General features: G+C 35.5%; 1 protein-coding gene across 2 annotated transcripts; it reads left to right on the top strand.

Moving 5' to 3' along the window:
* The first annotated feature begins 992 nt into the window (after nucleotides 1-992).
* On the top strand, nucleotides 993-20,795 carry LOC130221037 (vascular endothelial zinc finger 1). 2 transcript variants are annotated; one of them, XM_056453340.1, is made up of 8 exons: nucleotides 993-1,761; nucleotides 1,921-2,071; nucleotides 4,625-4,998; nucleotides 8,971-9,320; nucleotides 12,630-12,693; nucleotides 13,228-13,399; nucleotides 17,029-17,432; nucleotides 19,928-20,795. In XM_056453340.1, exons 1-7 carry the CDS (start codon nucleotides 1,726-1,728, stop codon nucleotides 17,352-17,354), a joined length of 1,473 nt encoding a protein of 490 aa, XP_056309315.1. In that variant the 5' UTR covers nucleotides 993-1,725; the 3' UTR covers nucleotides 17,355-17,432; nucleotides 19,928-20,795. The 2 variants fall into 2 exon arrangements, with proteins under 2 accessions (XP_056309315.1, XP_056309314.1); XM_056453339.1 differs by having other exon boundaries at nucleotides 1,918-2,071.
* The last annotated feature ends 2,865 nt before the right edge of the window (nucleotides 20,796-23,660 follow it).

The raw sequence follows: 23,660 nt of genomic DNA, 5'->3' as shown, positions 1-23,660 counted from the left end.
GACGAGTATTGATTTGACGTGATGGAGAGCGGTTAAAGGAATGTCCAAAACAAACGTCCTATTCCATTATAAACAGCAAAGCTCTGTTCAGGGAATGTTCGGAGCAGGGAGGGACTAGTGATTTGGGGACCCTCAGCAATTCCAGGTATGGGGCTCATTGAAACTCAAAACATTCATTTTCTTGGTAAAAAGAAGTAGGCTAATCACGCTAAAATCTAAATGCTTATAGACAGATTTTATAACATAATTTTAAAAAAAATTATAAGCTAACTTGTATGGTTATTTTAGTCTTCTTACATATTAATTACCAGTGTACTAAAAACATTAAATATCTGCTCTGGGAAATTTCTGAGGGACCAAAAAGTATATCCTGACTCAAAGAAACAACTTTATTCGTCGAATTAAAACAGGCCAATATTATTATTCTTCCCAGAGCCACAAAAACCCAAAAAATCAGATCCAAAAGTTATAAGAACATTGACTTAATTTTCCATGACTATGTTTGCAGACAAAACGTAATTTTTATGTTGATATAATGTAGATCGGTTTAAAAAACGTCCCAAACGTCCATTATAAACAGCAAAACTGAACGTTCAGAGAAACCTATTAATTACTACTGTACTGGGAAGAAAAATATATATTTAGATATTTTGGGAATGAGATTGATATTTACTGATATGTGTGTTTAATCCCATTGGGCGAGAACAATTATTATCGGCAGTGATCTGGAGCCGCTTATTATTTACCGCAGCTGCGTCTGCGTGCGTCTTTACCTTTAAGGACCTGCGACATTTTTTCCCCCATACGAACATCCAGTTGTCTACGCCCGACAATCTTCGCGTTGTGGACCGGGGTTTTTGGAGAGGGACGAGCGGATGGTTTCTTTTGACTGATCTCGATGTTTATGCTGTAATTTGCGTCGGCCGAACCCGAGCGCCGGAGGGGAGACACCGCGCTCGAGAACATCGCGTGGAGGAGGGGACGAAGACACAAGAGGGGGTGTTCACTCAAAATATACTATCCCTTTAAAACAAGGGGGACACGGCGGTGGGGGAGAGATAGCGGGGCAGAGAAGACGGGATAAAAAAAGAAAAGGAAGAAAGAGCGAGGGTGGGAGGGTGAGAGTATTGCTGGGAAAAAAAGGAAAAAATGTCATCCTCTCGATTGAAATGCCGAGGCGGAGCCATGGACGACGACCGGTGAGGCGCTCTCCAGACACGCGTGAGATTTAACTCAACGCCGAGGCTCGCGCGGAAGCCGCCGGGGCCTGGATGGAGATTCTTATAATGAATTTGATGGCATTTTTACTCACACCATGCGACCGCTTGCAGCAAATGAAACATTAAACTGCCATCTTAATGATGTATATATTTATTCCGCATGAAGTATTATGCACAGCGGTCTAATTAACAAGAAAACGTCAAATGCAGAATTAATTTCTTTTTTATGGTATTTTTCAGCACGATGGGCCACTGTTATGTCACAATGCGGCTTTAATAACAAAGACTGTGACTGACAGCTGTCATGTCTTTTAAATACTTTGAAGTAAGGCTAATATTTATTATTTTATCAGCGTCAGTGTAATATTTCTTTCACTTTTAAAATATTTAAAACTCTTTTTATAATTCATAGTGTTACAAGCTCAATACACTGTATATCTGTATGATAAAATAGTGGAAACAATCAATTAGCTTTGTAAACGGGATCTGTACTCTTCTACACGTCATGATGGATGCAGCTTGGAGCAATTTTCTCTTTCAGGTAAGAAAATATTTGCAATACATATAATATATTGAATTTGTTCAATTCAGATGCATGTCATGACATTTAAAATCTGCATTATAACCCCCGTGTTCTTTCATTCATAAGTTTAGCCAGAAGAATGTTTAAAATCTGTGAATTTGCCCCCTCCCACAGCAGACTCCACCCTCGCAGTCGCAAAATGACGGGACCCTCCAATCAGATCTTCTCCCGGACCTCACGGACGCCGCTCAGGACCCGCCCCCCGATCACATAGCCCCGCCCCCGTCCACGGTGGACACCGCCGCGCTGAGCGAGGAGCCCGTGCCGGGTGAGGGAGGGCCAAAACAGGAGGAGGGTGGGCAGGGAGTGGAGAACAGGAGGTTAGGCTGGTTGCAGTTGTGGTGCCTCGAGAGTCATGTAAATTAGTGAGAAGGTTAAACAGGCCATTGATTTGCATACATTTGGGAAGCAGGCATAGGTGCTTCTGCTAGTTGTTGCCCTGAAATCATGTAAGAATGATAGTGTTTATGAGATGACACAGGGATCAGACCCAAGTTTCTGTGTTTTCCGTTTTAATTGTTGTTATCATTTTAAAAAGGGGCTTAGCTATAAGTCAACTACACTTCCCACAATGCAAAAGAGAGATTCACCAATTTGATTAGAAACTGGGGTAATGAATGTCTTTAATAACAAAAAATGAGTAAATGAATGAATAAATTTAAAATGAAAGTGAAATAAAATATAAATAGAAGATGCATTATTAATAATATTTATAAAATAAAAACTTGGCGGTATGTGTGTGTATATATATATATATATATATATATATATATATATATATATATATATATATATATATATATATATATATATTAGTAATGCTCCAATCGATCGTCCGGAAATCGGTATCGGCCGATAATCACTTTTTATGACTCGATAATTACTCTCCTATATGGCCAAACGCATAAACCAATTGCAAGTGTTTGTTTGTATTCACTCCAAACTTTTTCATTGAGGCATGTTGAATTATTCTTCCATTATTTGAGATGTTTCCAAAATGCGTTGTTAGTCATTTTTCTTACCAAATTTTTTATCTGTTTTAGTGATAATAATATTTCTTACGTTTTATATAGCGATTTTCTGGACACTCAAAGCGCTTTACAAATTTTTGGGGGGAATCTCTTCATTTACCATCAGTGTGCAGCATCCACCTGGATGACGCGACGGCAGTCATTTTGCGCCAGACTGCACACCACACACCAGCTGATTGGTGGAGAGAAGACAGAGTGATGAAGCCAATTATCATATGTGGATGGTTAGAAGCCCTGATGGACAGAGGCCAGTGGGCAAATTTGGCTAGTATGCCGGGGTTAAACATTAATCTTTTCAAACAACATCCTGCGATTTTTTTTTTTTTTTTTTTTTTTTTTTTTTTTTTTTTTTTTTTTTTTTTTTTTTTTTTTTTTTTTTTTTTTTTTTTTTTTTACTGGGGCGTTAGGACCCACACAGACCGCTAGCTACCGGCATCATTTTATCTATTATTTTCTGTAAATCTGCTTCTGGCCATAACTTGTTTAAGGGATTATATGCAATATCCTTCATTTATTCTTTTGGGAAAGAAGAGATCTTCTCTTAACTATCATACATAGAGGGAACATGTGCTTTATGCATGTTTAAAGTTAGGTACTCAGTATCGGCCGATCACTATGACAAGGAATTGGTATTGGCTCCAAAAATCCTGATTGGAGCATCCCATGTATGTATGTGTATATATGTATGTGTATATATGTATGTGTATATATATATATATATATATATATATATATATATATATATATATATATATATAATCATGTGTGTGTATTTTACTTGTATTTATGTATCTCTGTTTCCATTGTAAATGCCTCATGCATGGAACAAAAGGTTCATAAAATATCTGTTTTTCTCCAATTGTTCAAAACATTATGTTAGCATTTGAATGCCTTGTCAAACTGCTGATGGATCAACTGATAGATGCAGCTTTCAAAGGTCCATGAGTCGTGATTCGAACTCAGGACATAAAGACCATTTCAATGTAGCGATGTCATTGGCCCATGAACATTTCCTGCTTGTCAAACTGTTGCACGATTGTAACAAGAGGCAATCATAACTTAACATTATAACAGTGATCATGACATTATTTATCAATATTTAGATCTTAAGTGATTCTCAGAAGCTAGGGAAATTAAATATATATAACAAGGAATATATTAGGACCATTGTTATTGTTTACACTCCTCTGAATAGTCTATATGTCATGATGGGTTATCGGTGCTGGCATGAAACGGAATATTGAGTAGGGGTTGGGACTTTCTTTTTTCATCATTCTCTCATAGCAAAACAATGGTAGGAGGGATGTAGTTAAGAATATTGTGGCTGAAGTTGTCAAATTGACATGATCAGAGAAGGAACGCCACTCCAAAGGCATAAGCAAATGGTGAGACTTTGATTAAATATTACCAAAACAATTAATTAACTTGCAAGGATTAATTGTTCACCTAAAGAATAACAATGTTTTTGTGCTTCATCCCGCTCCATTTCGACCATGATAAAATGTATTTTCTTTAAAGAATTGCTTTGTGTGATTTTTGTTGTTGTTGTAATACGTAAATCAAATCAAACAATGTGCAAAAAAAAAAAAAAAATGCAAATTTTTAATCGAGACGTACATTTTTAAGTGTACAATCCTAAACCCTTCTTTAATGTCTATAATTTCATACTTGGTGTGCCATTCGCACTGATTAGCTTAAAGGAGCATTTTGAATGAGAAGCCTTGTAGACTACATGTGTCTATGAATACTTGAAGTCTCCTTTAACCAGGTCTCTCTCTTCTCTTTCCCAGTAAAACCAGTCAGTCGACCTGCCCGACCTGCACACATCTGCTCCATTTGTAACAAGCAGTTTAAGAATAGCTACAACCTGCGGCGTCATCAGTCTGTCCACACCGGAGTAAAGATGAAGGACAGAGCCGCTAAAGAGAAAATTGATGCAGGGAAGGCTGGAGCACGAGTGGAGAGGCAGACCATTCCTCTCTCTCTCCTCCAGCTGTCCATACCAGCCTCCATACCCTCAGCAGTCGATGCCATGGGCCATCCGTCCCCAATCACCAATCAGCAGGTGGAAACAGTCGCGTTGTCTATCGCCCCAGCAACAGTTTCCATGACCATGAACCAGCCCCTCCCTACTGCAGTTGTGGTGACAGGGACAATGGTGCAGGTTAGATTGTGTTTTTTGTCTTTTGCTAATGATTTGCATAATACCTTTGCTGCACATGTATTGTTCTTGATTGTTTGGCTGTTCCTTACATGTGTCTTGTCTAGGGCCAGACGGGATCTGCGGACATTTTTTGCTATTTCTGCGCAGAATTGTGTTAAAAATCTGCGGATTTATGCGGAATTATTTTAGCAGTATCATAACTAAAAACTTAATGTATGAAATAAAAAGTAATACCTTTTTAACTTTTATTTAATGTTTACAATGCAAATACAATTAGATCCACTTTATTTGGTAAACAAAGCAAGTCTCTCATATAATAGATCTACTAAAAGTCAGAAAATATTACTTTACAAACCTTATTGTAAATAAATCATATGAATATTTTCATATTAGTCAATAATATTACTGTAATCCATTTAGAAACTGAATAAATATAAATTTACACAAGTAAATAAACAATCAATAATGGGCTAAAAATCTGCGGAATTCTGCGTGTCTCACATTGACTTTCTTTATCACAGGTCTAACTAACAACTAGGGCCAGACGGAATCTGCAGACGTTTTTTGCTATTTTTTTCTGAGAATTTTGGTAAAAATTTGCGGATTTCTGCGGAATTATTTTGGGAGTATCATAACTAAAACCTTAATATGTGAAATAAAAAATTATATCTTTTAACTTTTATTTAATGTTTAAAATGCAAATCCAATTAGATTCACTTTATTTGTTAAACAAAGCAAGTCTTTTATATAATATATCTACTAAAAGACAGGAAATATTACTGTACAAGCTTTATTGTAAATAAATCAGATAAACATTTTCATATTAGTCAATAATTTTACTGTAATTTAAAAACAATAAATATAGATTTACACACATTTACTCAAGTAAATAAACAGAATGATGGGCTGGAAATCTGCGGAATTCTGCACGCGCAGATTCTGTGTGGGCCTACTAATAACCAAATTACACTGTGATAACCATGATAAAACATGCTAGTAATATTAGCAGTGTCTTTCATATTAGCAGTGTCACCATGCTTAAAACATGCGTATGCTAGCAAAAAGTTTAAAATGCTAGATACATGAAGCATGCTTAACATGTTTGTGATATGATCCTCAAAGATACTAGCAACATGGTATTTTATGCTAGCATAATGTAGGGTTGCATGGTTTACCGGTATTATGGTAGTATCGCGATACTATGGCTCCAAAATACTAGTGGTGCCACTGTAGTTTGTTAACGGTAGTATCGGCATTAACGATCTATCTACAATACACAATGTTGCATGTGGAAAGTCAGTAAAATGCTCATGTTTGTGCAACAATAGACCATTTTATTTGAATAGTCTGTGGAGCCCTTTAAGGTTGCAAAACTGTAGAATTCACACCATTCACACCGCTTATTGCACGTTTTCTGAAGTTTAAGTTCGAATGCACATCTGAATCAATTCATTTCTGTTTCTGTCAATATGATTCAGTAGCTACAACAACCGCAACAATCTCTTTAAAAGAACGACTCACAAAATGAGATTTTAAATACCTGATAAGACTAAAAAAACTATTGATGAAAAACCCAAAAGAACAACAGGAAACATTGAAACAGTTTTTGACCACTTCATATAGGCTGAAATAGTTGGAAAATACTCTTTTTGTGATGAATTTCATTGGTATAATTTGTATCTTTATTTTAATGTGTTTTTTGACGGTCAGTTATCTACAAAATAGTTTAAATGAAGTGATGTGCAAATACTTTTTTCAATAATATGGGAATTATGAATTCAATTCAAGTAAGCCTATTATGACATATAAAATATAGTATTTCTGACAATTTTCTTTATTTCATAGATTTAAGTTACGAGTTACAGTATCGCAATACTACTTGGTATCATAATACTTCAGCTGGTATAGTATCGTAACGTGAATTAATGGTTTTGCGAGAACCCTAGCATAATGTTAGAACATGCAATGTAATAAAACATGTTAGCCATGTGCTAAAGCCTGTTTGAAACATGTTAGCAACATGCTTATTCAAATTAGCAGTGTTAAACATGCTAGAGACATGAGTATTGCTATGATCACCAGCGATCTAGCGGCTGCAGATTGCTGGGAAACACGCAGTTCGCTGGTGATCATAACAAGTATGTTTGCAAAATGTTAAAATTCTAGACATGCTAACAGCATGCTAATTTATTTTATTTAAATGTTAATTCCTTAGGTATTAAAGAAATTATAACCATGGGTTAAAACATGTTAAAACATGTTACTAACACGTTAGTAGAGTGATACTTATGTTAGAAAAAGTTAAGCAAGCAACATACTAATCAATGCTAGCATACAATTAAACATGGTTAAAATATTATCTATGTGCTAATAAACATGCTAATGACATGTAAATTAAATTAATGTTAGTAAAAGTTTAAATCATTATTCTTTTTTCGTACCTAATTTTAACTTAAAGCTTGCAGTTTAAACTATAGCTTAAACTATAAACTATGGCTCTACTGGGGCACGGCCCCTCAGAAAAATAAATAAATAGAAAAAATATGTGTGTGTATATATATGTATGTATGTGTGTGTATATATATATATATATATATATATATATATATATATATATATATATATATATATATATATATATATATATATATATATATATATATATATATATATATATATACATATACAAAAGAAAATTATTATAAATAAATAAAAGTATTATTGTTATTATTCAATTATTATTCTAAATAAGTAACATAAATTAATCCTAAATGTAACTGGAAAACAATCTAAAGACACAATTAGAGTGATCATAAGATCATTTAAGAAATCGTTTGCATGAATATTAATTTCATTTGAATGAAATTCTATAGAAAACAAAACAAAGATGTTTTATAGAATTATCTGTTGTCTTAGACTTCATTAAGTCTTACCTCCCTGACTCATCATCCCTCCTTTCCGCTTCATGCAAAACAAAATCTATCAGGAGCTGTGCTTAGTCTAAATAAGATCACCATCATATTATTTAAACTTTAGTTCTGTCGATTTCCAAAACGGACACCTCCACATAAAAGGCTGTTACGCCGGTTTCATGTCGCATGAGCGTTGCGTATTTTTTTCATCATGCATGTTCACAAGGAGCAGTGTGTGAGACACATGGGAATGTTTTTTTTTCTGCGCACTTGCGTCAGTTTGCTTTTCAATTAAACTACATTGCTTTCACCACAGCGTTGGTTCGGTGTCACATAGAGAATAATGTCTTCTGGGATTACCACACTTATAAATACACTTGCATATAAAGTAAATCGTATCTCAAAGCATTTACTGGGGCACTGGCAATTTTTACTGGGGCACGTGCCCCAGTAAATGGGGTCTAGCTATGCCCCTGGGTTTAACTGAGCAAATTTTACTGCCTACTTTTTTTTTTTTTTACATAAAATTATTTAAAAGTAAAAAAATATATAATGAAATAAATATAATTACAAATACATCCCATTTCTATTTATTTCTAAACTTTCAGCCTAGATTTTATAATGATATTAAATATAACAGATTGGGTGTAAGAGTTGAAATGTAAAAATATTATTATGTTGTAATGTTTCCATTTTATCTTACTGAATTTGAATTCTTAACAATTCACTATTCATTTATACACTAAAATTGACCATTATTTCATCATAATTTCTTATCACGCCTGCTCTCCCATTCTAATGTAAAACAGTCAGTTTCAAACATTCAGTTTTCAATCCCCAAGACATTGCAGAAATCAGGCTATGGCGTCAGCAGTTGTATAACATGGTCTCATACCTGCTTGCACCTCATTTGTCGAACACTTGCAGTCAGTCGGTTAGTAGGTCAGCAAACATTGTACTTGTTGCACCCAGAAGACACAGAAAGATCTGCTGCATTAGTGGCTCTTCAGCACAAAAAACTGCTCAGGCTCATAAAATCTGATCTCCTCTTGTTTTTCAGGCTGCACCAAATAGCAACATCAATGATAACCTGAACAACCCCACCCCGATTCAAATATCTATACCAATCACAAACCCGTTACCCATCAATCCAACTCCCAATCCTAATCCCAACCCAAATCCCAATCCGGTCAGGAAGAACCATGCTTGCGAGGCATGTGGGAAGGCCTTCAGGGATGTGTACCATCTGAACCGTCATCGCTTGTCCCATTCAGATGAGAAGCCGTACTCCTGTCCAATCTGCCAACAGCGGTTCAAGAGAAAGGATCGCATGAGTTATCATGTTCGCTCTCACCAGGGAGGAGTGGAGAAACCGTATGTGTGTCCGCATTGCGCCAAGGGCTTCTCAAGGTAAGCGAAACACAATTGCAGACTTGTAAACACCAGAAAACTAATTGCATAAACTAGAAATAGGGGATATACAGATTAAAAAACTCTTCATGATTAGAATTATCATGATAAGAATGATAAAGCCTACAATCTGGATTCCTTGACAGTTGGAAATGCGCTTGCAGCTGAGCTTTTTTGCAACAGTGCTGGTGTTTTCAGCTTCATAAAAACACTTCAGTGGACACTCGCCTTAATTGCACTACAGTATTGAGTGTGCAATACAAATGTGCATGTGTTTTGAGCCCATTTATGTTCATAGAGATTTACAGACATACTTTGACTCCGATTTGACTTCATAACATTAGTTGGATATGTGAAATATTTTTTGGTGACCAAACATAGTTTCATTATCCAGAATAAGTAAGAAATCAATCTATTTTGTAGTATTCTCACTCATTTACTTTCCATTAACTTATTCCCTGCTTAATCAAGGGTCACCACAATCAGATGAACTGCCAGTTACCCTCCAGTATGTTTTTACTGCCCCAACCCAACACTGAGAGTAAAGCCTCTGTGCTGGAAAACACCCACACTTTCATTCATATACTATGGCCAATTCCTTTTTTATTTTTTCAATCCAATTACCTATATCTTTGAACTATGGGGGAAACCTGAGCAAGGCCAGGCAAACTCCACACAGAATGGACTCCTGGTCCAGCTGGGACTTGAACCAGAGACCTTGTTTTGAGGTGCTAACCACTATGCAGTCCATTTATAGTATCCTATAAAGCGTTATGTTGTGTTATGTTGATTATCATTGCTTTTATAATTTAAATATACTTTATTCTTATATAAAAACTCTAAGGGTGGCTTTAAGAACACCACAATCTTGTATATTGTCTACAGGTTTGATCAGTTTAAGCATTTCTATTTTATCGTTACTATCGTTACGTGGCTGTTTTTCATCTCTTCGTCCATACATATGAATAATATTGTTAATAATTGTAGGAGCCATTTGGCAACTGTCAATTGCTCCACTAGGTGGTGCTCTTTAAACAGGCTTTATAAGTGGGAACGAATATTCAGGTAACAGGTGTTGCTAGACGGAAGGGAGCACATACAGTTTTGACCACACACACATACACACACATTCATTCATACACACACAAAAACGAACGCATACACATTCATTCACGCTTTAGCGTGACAGTTTGTTTTTTTGGTCTGTATGTCACGATATGAGGCAGTGTTTGATGTACAAACGGAAACTTACTTGGAGGGAAATTTGTGAACTATTGGAGTTTGCAACTGCAATAAACCTAAATACTCATGGAAACAAGTAAGACTGTTCATTGTGTATACACTTCATCAAACAAAGGACAGTGTGCGTCATCTGGGTGCCTGTCTAACAACATCTCAGGGACTTCAAGCAATAGGCTTAGCCTCTACAATAATGTTATTGCAATGAATTCTTGAAAATATGGAGATATTAGTCCACGTCACCCCTTCCCAGCATAAAAACTCTTCCACGAGTGAAGATTACGAGGGCATGCATTTTTCATGATTTCTATAAACACATGCTCACTGGGGCCAGTATCAGGCCAATTCACAGCAGGTTTCACAACAGCGAGCATTATACTGTAGTTCTGGCAGGGCTTGAATGTTGTCATTTAACCGAAAGCTACAGAGTGATGCTCCAGTTACTAATTTGAGACTGAAAATGGGTTAGTGTGATGAGGAATAAGTGACCTTCTGCCTGTATTTATCTATCCATCTATCTTATATATTTAAACACAGATGTACATCCATATGCTGAGGTGTACAATAGCAGCTTTCTTTGACTATTGGGCAGAATGGTTTTCTTAGCTGAACCGTTCTGTGCTGATCCCGGCCAGTCAGTATGGATGCGGTTTCATTTTCCGCTGTGGTGCTGATAATGGAGCTTTTTGGAATGTAATACAAATGCGCAAGTCAATGCAAGTGTTATGTAAACAGCAATATGGATGATGATATTTCTGTTTTTGTGACTCCTTATCTGATATTTACTGAATGAGAAAAAAATTGTGTGCTTCCGCTTAGCCAGTTACAGAGAAACTGGTATCCAGGCAATAGGATGGTGATGTCACATGCACATGCACTTTACCAGCACGGCTCAACACAGTTGTTTACCCATACCTAGAATTCAGGGCTGAGAACTATACCAGGCTCATGTGGAAATACAACCATACCTGACTGTTCTGATGATGCCAAGGTATCCATAATCCTGGACCAGGCCGTATCCTGACCAGATGAATTTGCAGTCATGGAGGAGTCTTTGCATTGATCACATGAGCCAGACTGACCACTTGCTGGTGATCTACTCACACCTGCAATTCTCCACGATGGATATCCGGTGTTCTCTAGCCCGGCGCCTACACTGCAGCTCTGTACAGGATGTTTGGTCAGAGGAGAAATGGTCATGCCCAACTGAGCCTGCTTTCTCTCAAGGTTTTTTGCTTCACTTTTGTCAATTGGTGAAGTTTTGTTCCTCGCCACTGGCTTGCTTGATTTTAGACGTGTGAAGCTGCACATCGATGGATTTGCTCTTCAGTGTTTGGACTTTCAGCAGTGAAATTTAAACCACACTAGACTGAACTAAACTGAACTTCAACTCTGAAAACTGAACTGACTTGTATTAAAGTGTATTTGAATTGTTCTTAGAACTGTTCTGAAATCATTTAGATTGTTATTAAGTCAACTTGATATTGATAAAATGTAAGAACCTGATCTAAAAGGTGATGCATACATTTGATAAGATTAGCTGAAAATGTCCTTTTTATAAATGCGAAATAATGTCCTTTAATCAATTTACACAGGTGTGTCCCTATAAAAAAAGAAGGCTGATTTATTGTTGAAAGGGCACAATATTGTTTCAGACAAAAATACATTGATATGCAAGCTGGTTTGAGTCAAGCATCTGCTGAAAATACAGAAGTAAATATTTAACGAAAACAAGCTTCTGCTGTTTTAAAAGGGCCGTGATTTTACAGACAGAGGCCATTCTGCTCTAGTTCAATAGAGATGAAGGGCTCCATCGGCACAATAGCCTACTGGTTAGCGCACTGACATATGGTGCAGTAGCACTTCAGGGTGTCCCGAGTTCAAATCCCAGCTCGAGGACCTTTCCCATCCCTACCACCTCTCTCTCTCCCACTTTGCTTCCTGTCTGAAATACTGTCCTATTCACTTAATAAAGCCAGAAAGGCCAAAAAATTTTAGATGAAGGGCTCCTTGTAGTTAATGTGGGTTTGTGTGCATTTGCTAATTGAGCGATCTTTCTGTCTCCACCAGACCTGACCATCTTAACAGTCACGTGCGACAGGTACACTCTACTGAAAGACCCTTCAAATGCCCGGTAAGCAAAATGTTCTGCCACCACCTTTTACCTTTTCTCCATGCAGCATCCCTTAGATTGTATAAAGAAAGGAAAAGCATTCAATAAAAAGCATTACTTAGTCACTTTATTAGTCTTATCCTAATAATCCTGGTATGAACAGAATCCTTGTTGTTGGGTTTTTTACTTTAAAATTCATAATTATTTTTGATTTCTTAAACAAAACATTTTTTTGCGTATGTATCCTTAACATGTGGATGAAGATATTATTATATTATTATTATATTTACATTCTGCATTCATTATTTTTAATATAAAACATTCTTGCTTTTGAGTTCATTTATTAAACTTCAGACCAATTTATTGTGGTATTGCCATGAATTAGGTCTGTGTTCTAGGTTTTTCAGCTTGTGTGTGTGTGTGTGGGCTGCAGCCGTATGTGTCTGTCAGTGTGTGAGTCTTGGATGAGTCATGTTGTGCAGATTGAGCTGGAGTACCACAGAGAACGCAATGCATAATGTGTTTTAATATAAAGTGTGTTGTTTGTTTGTGCAGACATGCGAGTCCGCATTTGCGACTAAAGACCGGTTACGGGCTCATATGATAAGACATGAGGACAAGGTGCCCTGCCACATCTGTGGCAAACTTCTCTCCCCAGCTTACATCACAGATCACATGAGGGTTCATAACCAATCACAGCATCACGTCTGCCACCTCTGCAACCGCAGTGAGTCTCGTTGATTAGATTACTTCACCTGTGCTTTAGAAAAGGACACAATTCCATTACTCTAATTACCTTTTGTTTTAATAAATGTATATTTTGTGAAAGTGAATCTTTAAATATGCTTTAATATACTGTTCAAAGGGAAAATTTTAAAAGGGGTTTCTTATGATAAATATCAGTATTATGAAATTATGATTACATTGATTTATTAATTCCAATTGGCTGATTAACCTTCTGTGGTGTGCAATTGATTTCAGATAAACGGACAGCTAAAGTAGTTCCAGTCATGTCTTGATGACAATTTAGTTCTTTATCACTTCGCTAAACGATTTCAGTTATTCCATGGTCTTTTTAAAATTTAGATTTTGATTGGCTGGAAGGTGTGCAAAAAATTGTTTAACGCACAGGAAGCTCCAGTGAATTTAGATTACAATTCAAAATAATTGCGCTGCCCTCAGACATTGGTAGTAACCATAGTAACCCAGTGTCCCTCAGACTTCACCAGAGAGCCAATAGAGATTAACCAAGAGGTAGCTAACACATGTTACTATGTCTATGACAGCTTGAAGTATTGTACACCAGCGTGCAGACACTATACACAATGATGTTATTAAATACAAGACTCCAGATCGTATTCTGTGGAACAGCAGTAATTTGAACAGCATCATTATTAGTACACTCAAAAAAGAAATCATTGTTGCTGCTTGTTTAACATGATCTGAAACAACACAATACTTGTCATTTGTTTAGACAGTTTTTTTGTTTTATGTTCGGTCCACTTATATTTGTAAAACGTTAAGTTAATTGTTTTGTGTTGGGACAACATGAAGGACTTGTGTTGGTGTAACTACCTGGTTAGTGTATATGTAGTTCCTAGCATGCTTTGCATGGGATTGAATTAAGAGGAGGGAATGTCGACAATAAAAGTCATCTTTGGTGTTTTAAGTTAGAATAAAGATTGTTAGAATTTGATCTTCACTTAGTTTGAAGATTTAGAAGAGTTTCTTAAAATAAAATAAGTGATTGCCTAAAATAAGTTCTCAATTAAAACCAGTTGACATAATGGAATTCAAAATGTGTAGAAATGTGTGTGCTAATTAAATTAAGTTAGACCAACAAGTGTAGCTGGGAACCATGCATGTGTGTACACAAATAGAAAACAATGTTTTGAAAATTAAAAGACATGCCGGGGCTTGTACGGTGTGCGGCCCTATAAAGCAGGGAGATCTAATATGTTGTAACTAATGATTAACCTGATTCAGTCATATATTGTGCTGCCAAGAACATTACTAATTTTGTCTTGTCTAAAACTTGACAAATGACCATGGAATAAGTGGGATAATCAATAGCTGGATGGTTCACTTTCGTCAATTGCTGTCGCCACTGGCTTGCATGGTTTGCAATCTGTAGAGCTGCGCATTGATTGATTTGCTCTTCAGTGTTTGGACTCAGTAGTGATAATTAAACCACACTGAACTGAGCTGAACTGAACTTAAACTCTGAAAACTGAACTAATCTGTTTCATTTTACCATGATCTTCTATGTGAAGCTGCTATGACACAATCTACATTGTAGAAGCGCTATACAAATAAAGGTGAATTGAATTGAATTTTTTGCCTCAGCATTGTGCTTTTTAAATTCTTTAATGCACGCCAGTCTATTAATTATCCCATACCTATTTTATAGCCATAACAGTCAAGAACTTTTTTTATAAAATAAAAACTAAACAAATTTGGATGAGATGTGTAAGAAACAAATGCTACACAATGCAGCAATTTGAGGACAAAAACCTGACAAATATCAACAACCACTCCTCCGTGCATTGTGGCCACATCACACTTTTCTAATTATTCAATAATTCTAATAATTCAATTTCAATGTTCTAAGTAAACATGGTTAGTGTGTCTATGCACGCACACTAAAATTTGTTGTTTTACTCCATAGAACTCAATATATATTTTTGCACAGGCCCATCTAAAGGGTTAATGCTGCCAACTGATGATCAACAGTAAAAATTTAAAATTTTACCTCTTCCCAACAGGAACAACCAACAACAATCAAGAATGCATGATTATATGCTGTCATGGCTTTACAATCAAAAAATTGTATTATAATGGAAGTCAATGGGGCAAAAACAATCAAAAACACAATGAAAGGGTAGTCAATTTGAGCAATAAACGAGGCTTAAAAATAATATTTTTAGAATGTTCCAGTTGTAAGGGTCCATCTATCAGTCAAGTGAAGGTTAAATGCGTGAAAGCCTTTTTAGCACATGTGAAAAGAAATATTTTTATTTGTTAACATTTATTTTAATTTGTTTCCAACTCTGAATTTAATCTGACTCCAATTTCCAATCATTTAAATTTAGATCCAATTCAGGCTCATTAGCTTATAGGTTGTGATTTGGTCTAATTTAGATCGATTAACCTAATAAATCCTTATTTTCAGTTAAAGGTTCATCATTTACTCAAAGTCACTTAGAGTCAGTATGCTGGCCAGTTACATCTGCTCACGGACACATCCTCCTCAGTTCTGGTTCTTAGATAGAGGATATAACTTTAAACTAATTCCCTTTAAGTAATATTAGGCCACCCCATGCTTGCTCATACATAAAGTTTGGTTTAGCCACTAGATTATATCATGTTAAGTCAGTGATTGTCAGAAATCAACATGTCTCTAATGCTGTGCCTATGCTCCATCCGTTGAGCCTGAATGTATGACTAATCCTGGTCGTAGGCTGCGGAAACATCAGCCTAAACAATCTACTAGATTTACAATGATTTCTAGAGATATTATAGTTAAACAAGAATTTTACATTTATTTGTCAGGCAAAGACTTTCCGTTCCAATTCACATAATAAAACAAAATAAGCCAATTCAGATTGTACAACGTCAATTACTCAAAGATCCATTTAAGAGTTAGAGATTATTACCTGACCATGTAGAAATACATTGCAGCATATGAGTCCTGATGCAGAGCTCAGAGACTCAACACTGCAATGGGGTATCCTGGCTACAGAATCCCACAGACACTTCTGCATGCTTCGCCTAAATACTCAAATCACCATAAATTCAAGACAATAAAAGCTTCACCAAGACCCTTGCCTGGTCATGAGTTGATGTGAAGACCATTTTCCCTGGAGTGGAGCATCTAGCAAAGCTTTTATCAAAGTCAAAACCCAAATCAACTGATATAAGGGAGATTGTAAAATATTACAGTGAAATTGAGACCACTTTACCAATCACACAGACACATTTAAAATGACGCCAAACAAGAATATAGAGCCACAAGGTACACCATATTACATATTATCTGTGTGGAATGTGAATGAGCTTCACTGGTGGAGAAGGTAAAGTCCAGGGCAGAGAGAAAGGCTCAAGCTGCATGATCGAGACAGTTGGACAACTGGTTTCCTAGCTGATCTTCTTCTCAGATTAGAAAGTTTATTGTTTTAGTGCCTGACCATTCTTGTGGTCTTGCCTCATGGAATTTCATAACAGTTATCAGGTTCTGATATTATGGAGAGACTTAGCCATCCTTACACCATTACAAAACATCTCTGTATAATATTTAATTTACAAAAACGTTATTTTTTTTATTATTGAAAAATGTATCTTCTTGTTTCCTCGCAGGCTTCACCACACTGACGTACCTGCGTGTTCATGCCCAGAAGCATCACGGGCAGGAATGGAAGGAGAGCGGCGTTGGCCGTGGCTCGGGCCCAGGCGGGGTGCTGCTCTGCCAGCTGTGTGGCATTCACTGTAAGACCCCCACGCAGCTGCAGGGCCACATGGCCACCCACGCCAATCAGACGGACCCCAACGCTCCCTGCCCCATCAGCAGCAGCAGCAGTGCAGTGGCGACGGTGGGCACAGCCGCTCCTGTTTCCAGTCCTCCAGTCACAGTGGGGCTGCTGGTGACGGACTGCTCCAGCATCGCTCCACAGAGCCACAGCTAGCCAACAGGAGAGAGGAGAGAGGCGGGTGGATGGATGAAGACGGGGTTCATACGTGGAGGATGGGGTTAGTTTGGACAGGTGAGTGAAGAACTTCATGATTTATTAGATACTTACTGGTATGAAATTAAATGTTAGAGTGCATTTTTTTATGTGCATTTCAAGTTTCATAAAAACTGGTCTATCCTGCCTGCCTTGCAGTTTGCAGAAGTTTTAATGTTTAATATCTGTGACTCAATTCTTTTAAATGAATGAATTGAACACTCTTATTTTTGGAGGTTTGTGAGGTTTTTATTTATTTATGTATTTTATTTCTATCTGGAATTTTATATGCACTACAGTTCAAATACCGCATAATTCATTTGTTTATTATTTGTGTTAATTATTATTTACACCAAGGCTGTAGTATTAATATTTTTAAACAAATAAGTAAATGAATAATAATATATATTATAATATATATTATAGTATTATCAATGCTTCCCACACATAGACTTTACTTGGGCGGGCCGCCCAGGTATATCAACAGCCGCAAAAGTATATTTGATTAAGTTTTTTTTCCCCCAATATTATCATCCTTTTACATCCTCTTTTTTTGTATCAATCTAAAATAATCAAACATTCACGTTCAATTAACTAGTGGAAACTCTTCTCGCACCCTACACATTTCGTACTGCTCATTGTGTGCACGAGAACTGTCATCAACACTTCAGACAGTTTCACGTGCTCTGCAGAGACCCACAGAGATGCACCTTTTTTGGAGCTTAAATGTTCGCCTGGTGTTTCTAAATCTCATAAAATGTCCGGGAGTCGACTTTTGCTTCCGCTTTCTGTTGTTAATTGTATGCGTTTTTGCAATACTCTTATTAAAGATTACTTTCTGCTTGGCTTCATAGCTGCAGTGCGCATAGCCACGAGCGAAAAAGTAAACAATAGATTCTTTAATCTAAACGATTCAAAAACTTTACTAAATACTCGGAGAGTGGGAACTCGGAGTGTGGGAAGCACTGATTATATATTATATATTTTCACATTAAAGCAATTGACTCTTTCTGTTCTGGTCATTTATTCCTGTGATTCAAAGCTGAATTTTCAGCATCATTACTGCAGTTTTCAGTGTCACAGGATCTTTCATAAATCATTCTAATTTGCTGATCTGGTGTCATAATATTTCTTCTTATGACTAACTATGAAAATAAAATCACAAAACAGTTTTGTTGTGAAAACCACGATGCATTGATTCTCAAGATTCATGAATAGAAGTTAAATGGCACAACATTTATTTGAAAAATGATTAGTTGTAACATTGTCCTTATTGAATAAGTGGTCATTTCTTTCAGGAAAAAAAATCTTCTGTACTCCTAAGACAGAAGAGAGTATAAAATGTCACACAATGCCTTTAAAAAGGTTTTAGAATGAAAGTTTATGTTAGTAACCCACGTTGTTGCAATGTGTGGCGCATATTAATAAAGATTACTGCTTATACTGTGCATTTAAATGAAAATTATCCAAATATGTGGGAAGCCTTAACAATAACATTCCATTAGTCATGTGTTATTTAATAGCAGTGTTAATTTTGTCAACAGAAACAAAGATGAAAAATGTGCATTGCATGTGGCTTGAGTCAAATAGAAAATTGACAGTGTAACCAAAATGAATGTCGGTTATCTTTTTGACTTCATTTTAGTCTTGTGTTTTTGAATTATTGCATGGTGATGTAGTCGCTGTTTTAGTTTCAGAAAAAAGAACATCTACAAACATTTTCCGCTCTTATTTTTGTTGACAAAATGAACACTGATTAATAGATAACAGTATGTGTATAAAGGTAGTATTGTCAAAATATCAACATTTCGATACATATCGCTACTGAACATTTTTAAACGATACGATCTTGCTTTTGGTTAGTATTGGTAACAGCTTTCTCTCTTCTCATAGCATAGCACCATGTATTTTTTTTTATTTGCTGTATCAAAAATGGTATAGAATGTTGATATTTGTCAAAGTTTCGTATCAATTGTAGAAATACCATTATTGTAAAAAATTATGTTCATCGCCTATGGCTTGAATCGGACAGAAACTTGACAGAGTGTAACAAAAATGAGTGTAGGTTAGATTTTATCTTTCTGACTTCATTTAAGTCTTGCCTTTTGGCGTCATTGCATGCTAATGTAGTCCTTGTTTTAGTCTCAGAAAAAAGGTCATCTATATACATTTTCTGCTCTTATTTGTTGATAAAATGAACTAAATGAACACTGATTAATAGATAAATGTATGTGTTTAAGGTAGTGTTGTCAAAATCGCGACATTCTAATACATATCGATACTGGAATATTTAAAATGATACGATCTTGCTTTTGATTAGTATTGTTACCAACTTTCTCTCTTCTCATCGTGAGTTGACACGTGCTGCAAGTGTTCAGCATAACACTGTATTTTTTTCTCGTGGTATCGAAAATGATATTGAATATCGATATTTTTCAAGGAATCATATCGAAGTTAGGATTTCCACAATAGTGAAAACACTACTGCACATCAGCTTTTAACAAAATAAACCTCTGATTTCTTTCTAATCCCAGGCTTCCTTGAAAACGGCAACACAAAGATGGCCATGGAAACCTAGTCGTTACCCAAACCCATCCCGTCCACCCTGCCGCCACTGTTCTGGAACTCTCCTCAAAATAAGTCTGACTTTTGAATGAACTCACGAAACATAAACCCTGCTTTACTTTCACTTTTATGCCCAGATTGTGTAAACAGTCCCAATTTTTTTTATCGAAGAAGATCTGATGGACAACTGGTTTGGGTATCAGTACATTTCCTTGCACAGTCCCATTGGAGAGATGACTGGTTTTAAATGTAGGCTGTTATTAAGCACTGTCCTAGTTCATTATTAAAAAAAAAAAGCAGTGTTGAGGAATATAGAACGCTGAGAGGAATTGATACATTAAACCTCCAATCTGTTTCCTTATATAATAACGTCTGTATCCACATGCTCTCCAAGTCCAGAAGAGATGGGTTTTATAAAAGAATTTACTCTGTTGTAAGAGATCATTCCATCATAAATGATCTTGAGGGCCGCCTGCGCACAACTTGAACATTCGAGGGGATCAAATATAGTGCCATTTCCTCTCATCAGGATCGCAAGAGGGGTTAAACTTGGACAAAATATTTATATTTGTAATGTATGTAGTATACGTGAATATTAAGCAAAAAATAAGCATCTATTCCATCTCTATACTTTTGGTATTTTTCTTATTGATCTTGACTAAAAGAAGTTTAAACAAATGTAGTGTTGATTATGTTGCATAAGATCTGTAACCTATGTTTCCAGTTGGGTTTGTGTTGATGCTTGTTTAACGCCAATATGTGTTGGTATCGCTGTGCTCTTATCCTTATTAATCTCTGTATAATGAACATGCACCTAATTATACTGGATTTAACTAATGGTGTTCTCACTTTCTTTTTTACACATATGCTTTTGATGCAGTTACTCTTGTGAAACTAAAAAAAGAGACACTTTTTTTGCATATTGAGCAGGGGGGTTCATTTTTTTATTCACTATAAACACCCAAATATCATAATCTTTGTCTAAGGAACACATGTGCTTACACTACCTGACAAAAGTCTTGTTGTTGATCCCAGTTGTAAGAGCAACAAATAATAACTTGACTTCTAGTCGATCATTTGGAAAAGTGTCAGAAGGTAGATTTTTCTGATGAATCATCTGTTGATCTGCATCCCAATCATCACAAATACTGCAGAAGACCTATTGGAACCCGCATGGACCCAAGATTCTTATAGAAATCAGTCAAGTTTGGTGAAGGAAAAATCATTGTTGGAGTTACATTTTAGTATGGGGGCGTGCGAGAGATCTGCAGAGTGGATGGCAACATCAACAGCCTGAGGCATCAAGACATTTGTGCTGCCCATTAAAAACCACAGGAGAGGGCAAATTCTTCAGCAGGATAGCGCTCCTCATACTTCAGCCTCCACATCACAGTTCCTGAAAGCAAAGAATGTCAAGGTGTTACGGGATTGGCCAGCCCAGTCACCAGACATGAACATTACTGAGCATGACTGGGGTAAGATGGATAAGGCATTGAAGATGAATCCAAAGTATATTGATGAACTCTGGGAGTCCTGGAAGAACGCTTTCTTTGCCATTCCAGATGACTTTATTAATAAGTTGATTCTTTTAAGTGACAAGACTTTTGTTTAAGCAAAGTCAGACCTTATCGTTCTAATGAAATAGTTAAAAATCAATCCATGATCATATTTTATTTCTGTAAAATAAGCGTAATCTAGAGGCCTTTGCCTTTCATATAAGTCACTTCTGATACCAAGTGATCAACTAGAAGTCATTATTTAAGTTATTATTTGTTGTTATACAAGTTATAATTTGTTGTTCCTAAAACTTGGATAGGTGACAAGACTTGTCAGGTAGTGTTTATGTAAAAGGCATCTGTAAAAGTTGACTATTTTAAGTCTACTTATTCATTTTTACAGTGTAGTTATTATTATTGTTATTATTATTATTAATGGGTTTTAAGTAATATTTGAAAAATATTCAGATTTTGTTATAGTTCAGTAATTATATTGTACAAGTTATTTTTTATTTTTGTTTAATATAGTAAATAAGTTATTTACTTATTTTCATTTATTATTTTTAACCTTATTTGTATATATTATTTGCTTATTTTTTCCTATTCGAATCCCCAATTTTTTATTATTATCTTTAATCACAGTATAGCTAGCCTATATTTATAAAGTTGAATAAATGTTAAATGATTAAACAAATACTGAATTATTTAATTAATTTTATTTATTGCTTCATTGATTAAAAAAACTGTAACCTTGGCAAAAAATAAATAAAAAACATGCATATATTACATTATATTATATTACAACTTCTACACAAACTGTATTCATGAAGTTAAACAATTCACACCTGATACCCAAGTTACTACAAGAACAAAAGTTTATTTATTTAACATTTTTTATCAGATTTAAATCATTTATTTGCTTTATTTCTTAATTTCAATTCTGGAATAATTCAGTAATTCTGTTATAGAAGTTATTTTTTATTTTAGTTTAATAGGGTAAATAAATCATTTACTTTATTTTTTTTTTATCAGATTTGTATGTATTATTTGCTTTAAATCTTAATTTCAATTGTGGAATAATTGAGTAATTATTTTATACAAGTTTTTTTCTTTTTGTTTAATATAGTAAATAAATTATTTACTTTTATTATTTTTTTTTATCAGATTTATAATAATAATAATTCCTTACATTTATATAGCGCTTCTCCGCTTTTCTGGGCACTCAAAGCCCTTCACACAAAGGGGGGAATCTCCTCATCCACCACCAGTGTGCAGCATCCACCTGGATGACGCGACGGCAGCCATATTGCGCCAGACCGCACACCAGCTGATTGATGATGGAGAGAAGACAGAGTGATGAAGCCAATTATGATATGGGAATGGTTAGGAGGCCATGATGGACAGAGGCCAGTGGGCAGATTTAGCCAGCATGCCGGGGTTAAACCACTACTCTTTTTCGAAGGACATCCTGCGATTTTTTTTTTTTTTTTTTTTTTTTTTTTTTTTTTTTTTTTTTTTTTTTTTTTTTTTTTTTTTAATAACCACAGAGTGTCAGGACCTTGGTTTAACATCTCATCCGAAATTTGTATGTATTATTTGGTTTAATTCTTCATTTCAATTCTGGAACAATTCAGTAATTATTTTATACAAGTTATTTTTGTTTAATATAGTAAATTATTTACTTCAATGCATTATTTTTAATCAGATTTGAATGTATTATGCAAGCAAAATGTAGTTTTCCTATTCAAATTCCCAATTTTTATTATTATTATCTTTAATTGCAGTATTAACTAGCCTTTATTCATAAACTTGAATAAATGTGAAGTTATTAGGCAAATACTGAATCATTTAATTCTTTAATTTAATGTATTGCTTCATTGATTAAAAAAACTCTAATCTTGGCAAGAACATGCATATATATTATATTACGACTTCTACACAAACTGTATTCATAAAGTTAAACCATTCACACCTGATACCCAAGTTACTACAAGAAAAAAGTGTTCATTTCAAATGAATTATTTTCATTCATAAATGTTATTAATAATAAATAGTTATCAGATAAATAGTCCTGAAGGTCCGGCACAGCTTTCACTTTTAAAAATGAAAGAAAAGAAACGCTTCATTAATAAAAGTTTCACCCTCTACACGGTTACCCTGTTCGTGAGGCAGTAGCCTGTGAGCGGTTAAACCGCGTCCCTTCGCA

The sequence above is a fragment of the Danio aesculapii genome, chromosome 3, assembly GCF_903798145.1.
Source record: "Danio aesculapii chromosome 3, fDanAes4.1, whole genome shotgun sequence".
Classification (NCBI taxonomy): Eukaryota; Metazoa; Chordata; class Actinopteri; order Cypriniformes; family Danionidae; genus Danio; species Danio aesculapii.
Note: the sequence above shows the minus strand (reverse complement) of the source record. Positions and strands in the feature narration are given on the sequence as shown.